The 10469-nt window shown below is 39.8% G+C and overlaps 1 protein-coding gene across 1 annotated transcript; it reads right to left on the bottom strand.

Annotated features, from left to right (window-relative positions):
* Positions 1 to 426: 426 nt before the first annotated feature.
* Positions 427 to 4103, bottom strand: LOC109415870 (presequence protease, mitochondrial). Its single transcript, XM_019689816.4, has 3 exons — positions 3941 to 4103; positions 2955 to 3844; positions 427 to 2636 (listed from the first exon to the last, which is right to left on the bottom strand). The coding sequence occupies exons 2-3, from the start codon at positions 3824 to 3826 to the stop codon at positions 482 to 484; spliced, it is 3027 nt and encodes a 1008-aa protein (XP_019545361.4). The 5' UTR covers positions 3827 to 3844; positions 3941 to 4103; the 3' UTR covers positions 427 to 481.
* Between the last annotated feature and the right edge of the window lie 6366 nt (positions 4104 to 10469).

The following is a 10469-nucleotide window of genomic DNA, read 5'->3' as shown; positions in this document are numbered from 1 at the left end:
AGCTGTAATTTATTTTTTTTATTGAGAACATTTAATCACAAACAGCTGTGTGTGCCATGTCTGTAATTTAACATTATGCATAATTAATAACTAGCACACACACAGCGATATTTATACCTTTCTTATGGATGTAAGAAGGGTAAAACTGATTCTTGGAGTTTTTTCTTTGAGAAAAATCCGAGGAACAAGGGTCGTTAATATGACCGCAGCTACTGGACCTGGGAGATACAGAATACCTGGATGTCAGTTGAGTGAAAGACATTTCTCTTACTACACGTATCAGGGTATATTTCGACAAATGAACTGATATTTTATAATAGGTTACAGGTACTTTTCCAGTAGTCCAACTCTTGCTGTACTATTCACCCAAGATCTGAAATTAAAAATGAGCATTGAAAGGGAGTCTTTAAAAAAAAACACAACATGTAGTGTTTAATGTCCAGTTTTATTTCTAACGTATTAACAACAATCAACAGCAAATTTACAACGCAAACACGGTCCACTTTTCGCCCTCCTTCTTGAGCCCATCATTCTCCGGCCCAAGCACGCTCTTTCCGACCACTTCGACGGCTCCTGGCTTGAGATACCTTTCGTTGACCTGTGTCAGCTGATCCTTGCTCACTGCCAGCACCGCATCCCGATGTTTGTTGAACTTCTCGTCGCTGATTCCATACCGGAAGAGGTCCATTCCCCGATCCATGGGCGCGATCGGAACGTCCAACTGCTGTAGAACCCCCAACTTGGCTTCGAACAACGTTTGCTGGTCCATTTTGGCTAGATTGTCTAGGGTCCACTGGTAAGCACCATCGAAAACGTCCAGCGTTCCCCGGGAGTTCGGATCCCGATAACTGAAGAAGTTGAACAATCCATCGGTGGATATTTTGGCGCCAGCTCCGTAAGCACCGTTCTGCTCTCGGACAACCGGGAGCAGATACTTGGAGGAAAGGTACTTGGCCAAAACTTTGAGTGGCGCGTAATCCGGATGGGAGTAAGGAACGGTGACGATTGATTTGGCGCAGTAATTGACCGGTATATTCATGACAGTTTGACGGCACGATGGATCCAAAGCCTTGGAAGTGTTCCATGCAGTTTCGGATTTACGCTGAGGAATGCTTGCGATAAATTTCTCATACTCGGAAAGTGTTTTGTCTTCGCTGTTGGTATTGTAGTTTAAGGCGCACCGTAGACTGGACTTCCGGAACAGGGTCTCGGCCACCGAACGCAACTTCGCGAGAATCTGTTCCGGAGAGTTCTCCTTCGTCAAATTCTTCATAAATGCTATGTGTTCGATACCCATCAGTTGCTCCCGAAGTTTGCCTGATTCGGTGACCAGTCCGTTGGCGTTTTGCATGGCATACATATGACCGGATTGAGCGATTCCAACCGAAAGCTCAGACATGTAGTTCTCTAGCAGCATTTCAAATCGGCCCACATCGGTGAGATCGATTTCGTTGAAAATTTTACTCAGAATATCGAACATATCCGGCACATTTTTCTCCAGCGCATACGAACCGACCAAAACTCCAAACTCGTAACGGCCACTGTCGTTGATGTCCTCGACCAGGTGAGTGCTAAAGCTCACACCAGCTGTCTTTGAGCTAATCAGTTGATCCAAGTCACGATAGTTGATATCTTTAGTGCCGAACTGGTTGATCACAGAGTTGAATAAAGGAAGCAACAGCTTTTCTTCCTCGGAGAGTTGTTTGGCATCCAGAATACCGCGGAAGTAGGTAACACCATTTGTATCGACTCGGACCGTTTGAGTCGGGATATTTTTGATTAGATTAGCTGTTGCGTCATTTTGCTCTGGCGAATTCCGAATTTCTTCAAGTTTTAGGCAGGGTAGTACCTCCGTATTAGGGACCGACTTCTGCTCCTCCGACAGTTGAACACCTTCCTTGAAAATTCTGTTTCGATCGCTGTTTGAGAGCTTTTCTATCTTTCCAACCAAGTTTTGCTTCTCACTCTCGTTGAACTTCTTATCGTAATGCTCATCCGGAGACATGGTCATCGTCAACCGATGAGAGTTGTTTCGGAAGTAGTACTCAACCTTCTTTTGCAGATACTTCGGGTCCCGTGCTAGATTATCCCTCAATTCCTGAACTAGCGCGCTTACATTCATCGACTTGATCAAATCTCCGTTGTGATTCCACAGAGGAGTCAAATTGAACAGCAGTCCCAAGCCGAACTTCGTCGACTGATGCTTCATTTGTAGCTCGATGTGGTGCAGCACACTGTCCAAATGGTTCCGGTCGAATCCCTTTTCGATAACTTCGTCGATGGTCTGGTCGAAAATTTTCTGAACCTTTCCGAAGTCCTCCGCCGGCAGGTCTTGCAATCCCACGACAAACATCGTGTCACGAATGTGTGGATCGTAACCCGTCAACTGATTGTACCCACCGGAGATGTTCGGTTCGATCAAGCTCTTGTAGAAGTACGAATTCGGACCCTTTACCAACAGTTCGGTCAGAATGTACATCAGGAATGATTCATATACGTCGGTGATGTCCGCGGTTAAATATCCTACGGCTATTTGGTTTTGCCGCTCTAGAGGGGCGCCCATGTTATCGAAACGGCTCTGAATGTGACTCTGCACTGGTTTAGTCCAACGTTTCTGCGGTGGAATAACGCTATAGCTGTAATAATTATAAAATTTTGATTTTGTGTTAGTTGTTCATAATTATTCCGTTGCATTTTATTTTTGAGGATTTTAAAATATTATAGAATATGGGAAAGCATGAGGCTCTCGTAGGCGTAAACCCGCCAGGAATTTTAGAAGAAATCCAGGAAAACTATCGGAAAGAAATCTTGGGAGGTACTTCTGCCCCCGTAAACCTCGTAAAAAATCCAGGTATGTAGTAGACACGGATTACAAAACGAATTTTCATAGCTACGTGCATATAAAAAAATCCTCAAAAACAAGCATTCGATTGCTAAAGACGTTTAATATTTACCTGGAATCGATTCTCTCGAAATCGCTCAAATATTGTTGGTCTACATATTCCATCGTTCGATCGAGGTCGAAATTTCCGTAACTGTAGATCCTGGCGTTGCTCGGATGGTAATACTTCCGATGGAAGTTCACCAAATCTTCGTGCGTCAGTTTGGGAATCTCCAACGGGTCACCACCGGAAACGTATCCGTACGTATGGTCTGGCAGTATTTTGTTGAAGAACTTCTGCCCAAAAACAGCCGAATTTTCCGAAAACGCTCCTTTCATTTCGTTGTAAACCACTCCCTTGAACACCAGGTCCGAGTTTTTGTTCTGCAACTCCGAGTGTTCCAGCCGCCACCCTTCTTGCAGAAAGTCCAAGTATTTCAAGTTCGGTCGGAAGACCGCATCCAAATAGATAGATTGCAAATTTCTGTAATCAACCTCATTGGTGGAGGAAAAGGGATACAGAGTATAGTCCGGTCCGGTCATGGCATTCATGAACGTGGCCAAGCTTCTGTTCAACATCTTGAAAAACGGATCCCTCACAGGAAATCGTTGCGATCCGCACAGGACGTTGTGCTCCAATATGTGAGGCAGGCCGGTTGAATCGAACGGGGTGGTCCGAAAGTTGATGGAGAACACATTGTTCGAATCCTTGCGATCGATGTGCAGATACTCCAGACCGGTTTTCTCATGGGAAAACATGTAAGCAGTCATGTTGAAATCCGGAATGAACTGAGTTCGCGTACAGACGAAACCATTGTACCGGTCACCGGGTCTGAAGCGATCCGCAGCTTTGGAGTTGGATAGTACTGCCGGATTAATCTTGGGAGCAGTCGAGAGGGCTCGTCTTAGCGCCGGAAATCGGCTGCACAAAAATTGACCAAGCATTGCGAAGAAACTTGGAATCTGAAACGGAGGATACCGGTAAAGGTTATGTAATATAGCTTTACTAGTATCTAGCGCGTATCAATAGTGGAATAAATTGCCTTGCGATATACTTACCTACTAGTTGATCAGGATAAATATGATAATTGATTGTAATTCTTGAAATAATTGCACAATTTTTACTATTATTTCTGAAAATCGGGCAACCACAAGAGGTCGCAGGAAGAAATTTTTGTTTCTACATATTTTTGACAGTTCGTTTTTGCTTCTGTTCGCAGGGGTTGCCCATAAGACATATGCTATAAAATCATGGCGAAACAATCATTCTCGCACGCTACACCCAAAAAAATTGTTGTAGTTCCCTTAGAGCCGATGCACACGAGCGTCGCCGCAGCGTTCCTGTGGGGCATGCGTTGACATTGCGTGCCGCACACGGTGCGGCGCGGTTGCGGTGCGGTAGCGTTGCGTTCTCGTGTGCATCACCCCATTTGATTGTGTGTAACTCAGGACGCACTTGCGTGCACGCTGCGTGGACGCGCCGCCCGTGTGCATCGGCTCTTAGGTGCTGCGAATAGAAATGGTTTTTTTTTCAATCACTCCAAAAATTCTTCACGTCAAGGCTACGTGAAAACATACGTAGATTTTTTCCATCGCACTTTCCACGTAGCACCTACGTGAATCGAAGGTGACAAAGAATGAACGCATGAACTTATGAACTGTTCCTGTTCCACCGGAGTTTCACGTAGCAGCTACGTGATACTTCCAGTCCATTGCACGAATAGTTTTAGTAGAATGTAGATGGTACTTTGGTGTGACGGTGTGACTTACTCATTATTAAGGTAAATTGCACTGCTTTTTATGCTGGACCCGCTTTATTTACAATAATTCAAAATAAACTCAATCAAATTTCGCAATAAGCTGCACTATCGTTCATTAGCAGAAGGATAATGCAGCTATTGGAATAAGCTAAAACAAGATACATAATTATAAAACATTATCGTATATTTTGACACAATCTACATTTAGGACTCGATTTAGGTAATCTCACAATTCAAGACCAGCAATTATTTAAAAGGTCCACATCAACATTTTGTAAGCAAACACGATTCTGTTGAATTGTGGAATCCTGGGTTCCACCCAGATAGCTCAATATCATTAGCAAATAGCGCACTTTACAAGCTTTCTGTTAATGATATTAAGACGCGTAAACATAGATCCCAGAGGGCCCTAAGGCGACAGAAACTTGTTTTTTTTTGCAATGTTGATGCGGCCTTTCTAATGACTAGATGACTGGATATTGAAATATTAAAACAGCAAACAGCATGGCAGTTGGCATTCTTCGGCGACGTTGATGCATTGTATTTGCAAGTTCCGAAGCCCACTCTGCAAACCGGGATCTTTTCCGCTTGCAGCTGGCGGTTTCACCGACGGCATTAATTCAGTGACACTCAACCGCTTAGCAATTTAAAGTTCCTGCTGCGTCGTAAGAAAATGATCTTTATGACTTATTTGCATTGCTACTTACAATTAATTTTATTTACCTTCAATAAGAATGCCAAATTATGCCAAAAAAGTCCTAAGTTTACAACGAGGTTTGCAATCAAACTACGCCATCTTGATGATAACGTAAACACAAAATGAACAGGGAATGAAGCTGTCAAATGAACTTACGCAGGCAAGTGATTTTCACGTCAGAGCTACTGAGCAGTTGCGTGAAGGTAACTGGAACATCATTTCGTATTTATTTATGGTTTGGTAATTGTCACCTTCGTCAAGTAAACTCAGAGAAATGAATACTTTTCTGAGGCTACGTGATTTTCCATGTAGCCTTGACGTGTGGATTTTTTGGAGTGAAGCTAGTCAACACAACCTACACATTCCCGGCACACAGCTTGTAAACACTAGTAATCCTACATTATACACTCCAAAAAATCCACACGTCACAACTCCGGTGGAACAGGAACAGTTCATACACACTAAGTTTTTTTTGCCGAATCTCGGCAAACCAATTGCCGAGATTGGCACCGCCGACTGCTCGGCAAACAGCTCGGCAAAAATTGGATTTGCCGGGACTTCGGCAATCACAAAATTGACAGCTAGTGATATTTTACCGAGATTCTCAGCAAATGCATTTACTGAAGCTCGGCAAAATCATTTGCCAGCATAAATGGATTTGCTGAATCTCGGCATATTTTTTGTTTTCATTTGAAAATAATAAAAAATAAATAAAATTCAGAATTCTTAGCCCACCCGAATAAAAAATACAGTAGAAAAACCGAATGTTGTATTGTAACAGTACTATTTAGAACCATATTGTTACAATAAACAACACTGTAAAAATAAAAAATACAAAAACAATAAGATGTAATGTAGACACCCATACAGTGAATTGTAAATAAGATTTTTACAATATATTATACGGGTTGTTAAGTATCGTAACAATATAAAAAAAAAATTTCTCCATATATATTTTTTTACAAAACCATACATTTTATTGTAAATGAATTGTTCGAAATACTGATACGTGAGCTTTAATATACCATATATTGTGTGGTACACGTATGGTTTCAAACAATAAAATGTACCGTAAATATATTGTTTTTAATTGTAATTTCACTACTGGTTATAAATTTAATCATGGTTTTGGAATGGTTCTCTTTTGTTATGTTGTATTGTTTTACATTAGATAAACCATATAATGTTATATTATCTCGTCATGTTCCTTCGATAATGGCAGTTCTAGCCAAACTAACCTAAACTCGTCTAAGTCTGAGTAGCCTCTGATTACATTAACAGTTGAAGCTTAGGCTCCCATGTCCCACCAGCCAGATAACTGGGTTTTGCAAACTAAGCATTATTTGTGGCAACACTTTGAGCGGCATGATGGAACTTTGCCTAGCGCGCTAAGTGTTATTAGACCACTAATGTAGTTGCATGAAGTGGGTGACGAGGTACATAAGTATCATTACAGCGTGCTTAACCGTTATTGCAATATTGAGGCTCCAGTTTGACTGAACTATGAAATATGTACATAACAACTCATGAGAAAACTGTCAAGTTCGATTCAACTATAAGTTAGGTTAAAAAGCGAAAACGAACTTATATCAGAAATCGTTTCAGTGTCCAGTCCAGTCCTTATGTTAAAAATGTCAAAGATAAATCGCATTTAATTCGGTTGTTGTACAAGGCAATTTCACATGAGAGAAGAGGAGAAAGAATAGTGTTGAACTCATCCACTGATTTACGGTAATCTGGCCTGCGTCTTTCCGGGTTGACCTACATTCGTATTCCTCTCAAAGCACTCCATATCTCTTGGATATGCAGTCCTTAGGACACCTGGTTTATCACTTTATTTAAACATTTTATTGACTTTGAATAGATGTTTCAACTTATTCACTTTTTTCTCTTTCATTTCCTTTGCAATAAAAAAGTCACGAACATCAACAAAACAAAGCACGGAAAAAATCATAAACTAAAATAAATAATTAAAAATGCACGGAAAAAGATTGTTTCGGAATAGTGAATGGTTCAAACGTAAGAAAAACAGTATAATATATTGTTACATAAAGATCGGATGTAAATGTATAGTAGCTACCAATGTGCAAAGCTTTTAGCGAACCATTCCATTACAATACACTATATTGTAGCTGGTACACTGTATGGTACAGGAATGGTTTTCACCAAATACCCTATGGTTAGTTTTTATCCGGGCAAGTCTTATTCCATATAAAACCACGAAAAAGAAATTGTATTCTCCAACATTTATTTTTACATTGGCCCATAAAATTATGAAACATATCGAATTTGTTGCCGAAAGCATTCATTCCTCTCAGGGTTCCTCCTTTCATTTTGGTTCATGTGTTGAAATACTACTCAAAGACCAACGGCTCCTTTGACAAACAGCGGCACATAGACGTTACTGCGAATCTAGAATACAGTGAATATGAAGCAAATTAGCAATAGTTTACTTACAGAGTGTCTTTAATTCTTACACCTTTCGACTTCGTTTAAAAAATGCACTTCATGTGCCTTCAGCACCACACTCCACCGCTTATTTGTTTTTCTTTTGCCAAAACATGGCGGCTGCAAAAATGACAGTTGGATTACTGAAACTCAGCAAAGGATGACATAATTGCTGATATCTCGGTAATCTCGTTCACTGATTTCGGCAAAATCCGCGATCACTGCCAGAATCAGCCAAAAATGCTGTCACTTTTCCAATTTTTCAAGCAGTTTGCCGTTATTTCGGTAAAATATTTTGAACAATCTCGGCAAAAACATTTTGTTTGCCGAAATGTCAGCAAAATTATGAATTGCCGTTATGAACCAGCAAATATTTCTGCCGAGCTCGAGAATCAGTTTTAAGTGTGTAAGTTCATGCGTTCATTCTTTGTCACCTTCGGTTCACGTAGGTGCTACGTGGAAAGTGCGATGGAAAAAATCTACGTATGTTTTCACGTAGCCTTGACGTGAAGAATTTTTGGAGTGTAGAGATCTGCGGAGGCGGCCATTGTGAGCCAATCGTGCAGAGAGAACTGTCAAAGTGTGAGCCAAATGAACATGCTTATCGTTCGTAGGAAGGCATCGTTTGAACGGTATTGCAATCGGAACTAAATAAATTAAAATTATTTATTTTAAATATCGAGAAATTGGCGGCATTATATATGTTTAGTAAAAATATAAAAAATATTAATTCTGCTTTCAAAAGCTCATGCTTATGACGGCACTTTTGTTGCTGCACTTGTCGAAAAAACTTCCACTGCTACTTCTTGCTTCACTTATGCCGATATGATTAGCGTAACACTTTTGCAATAAATTTCAGATTTCTTCGATTGCTCCGCTATTTCAACAAAATTTTGAAAAAAAATTACCATAAAGTAAACAAAACAACTTGAACCACAACGAAATCACGCACAAAGTTTGAACATCTAGCTTTGTAGCAAGTGTTGGCAGCTGTTGTAAGCAAAACAAACAGCGTTGCCGAATCGACGTATGTAACTTCCGCTCATCTCTATGTAGGGGATTTCTAGGTATCACCAGTGGATGACTAATTGACTAATTTTATAAACAAATAAAAACAAAATGTATTTAACACAGTTTCCTCATATACCGTAAGTGCAGAACGATAATGAAAATACCCTACACGAAAACAAATTTCATTATTATCTTTATAAGGATTGATTGTTATTTTTTATTAGATACACCGTAATTGCTTTTATAACACAAACTTTTTCTATTCATATATGTACCTAATAAGAGCCATAACTTTTTCTTATATCATGTATAAGTTTTGTGTTATGGCTACAAAGTATTAGTTAAAATTAATATATTAAATAAGATCTTGCTTTGAAAATTCGTTCCACTACAATCAAACGACGCCGTCGTTTGTTCAACGGACGGAGGAAGCCATTGTGACCGAGGACTGGTTTCAACATCACAAAAAATTGTTCTCCCTCGCATAAAGCAAAGGAAAGTGCTTTAAGATTATGGTACGTATTAAATATCTAAATTATATTCATCTGTCTGCTGCAGCTAACAAAAAAAAAACTTTTCCACAGAGTATCCTTGCAAAGAGCCACAATCTTGGAACACGGTTTCAAAAAATCCCCCGGATTCTCAGCCCCGGTGCTCTATCCTGAGCTTTTATTCAAGTTCCCCTATACCGAGGTCAAGAAACAGCATCAGATGAAGGAGTCATCGCCATCGTCGTCGCTTCCCCAGGAGGAAAACACCAAGGAAAACACCTTTCGCCGAACGTGTACGGACGCCCAAGGAAAACGCAGACCGCGCATCTCTCCAAGGAAGTGCCCTGCTGCGGCGGTATAGAACCCGACTACAAAGTGTTGACTATAGTTGAGCGGTTTTTCTATATTCAAGGCTGACAGAACCGAATGTACTTTTGAATGAAATAATAAATTAATTATGTCTGAGTCAAAATCTTAACTGTATTTCTATTTAAAAAAATGAAACAAAATATTTGGGTTATAATCAAAATACATCGTAATAAGATTCATTAGGTTCGACGCATACATACTATAACACTTCTAATAATTGTTATTACAAATAGTGAATGACATTCATTAGGTCAACATTATACATTTTATTAAGTGTGCGTTATGCTCTATATAACACTCTCAAATGAGTTTGATAAGAAAAACGAAATGGCAAAAATGTATAACATTTTCTTATACATTCAATATGGAAATTTCTTTTCGTGTATCTAACATTTTCACTTCATCAAACAAAAATACTACGAAAACCTATATCATATAACTCATTTGAGTTATATATGATACAATTAATCGGTCTGTACACGCAGTTCAAATCAACCAATTTTTTCAGTTTACTATAGCGACTAACTGATTTCTAGTTTAAACTGAACTGTTCTATTGTTTGATAATACAAATATTTTCATTTGTAGAAATTTTTGACAGTTTGTTAAAACAAACAGAGATATGGTATTTCAACATGAAAATAATGGATTGATTCAAACGGCTGCACTTTTGCCAGTAAGAGCACCGCCACGGGAGTCCTCATCGCTATCCCTATTATACCACTTCTTTTCGGGTGCTATTTTAGGATAGCACCCCACCTTCCCACCAGTGGCTTCTATTTTGGGATTAGGGACTTCAAAAACATATTGATT

This window comes from Aedes albopictus, chromosome 2 (genome assembly GCF_035046485.1).
Source record: "Aedes albopictus strain Foshan chromosome 2, AalbF5, whole genome shotgun sequence".
Classification (NCBI taxonomy): domain Eukaryota; kingdom Metazoa; phylum Arthropoda; class Insecta; order Diptera; family Culicidae; genus Aedes; species Aedes albopictus.
The sequence above is the reverse complement of the archived record's forward strand: the minus strand, read 5'-3'. Positions and strand labels throughout refer to the sequence as shown.

Bases quoted from the DNA above. Each gene is read 5' to 3' on its own strand.
- LOC109415870 (XM_019689816.4), bottom strand. From the start codon at position 3,826: ATGCTTGGTCAATTTTTGTGCAGCCGATTTCCGGCGCTAAGACGAGCC. The intron at 2,637-2,954 runs GTAAATATTAAA...TAATTATTACAG, and splicing joins TTCGAGAGAATCGATTCCAG to CTATAGCGTTATTCCACCGC.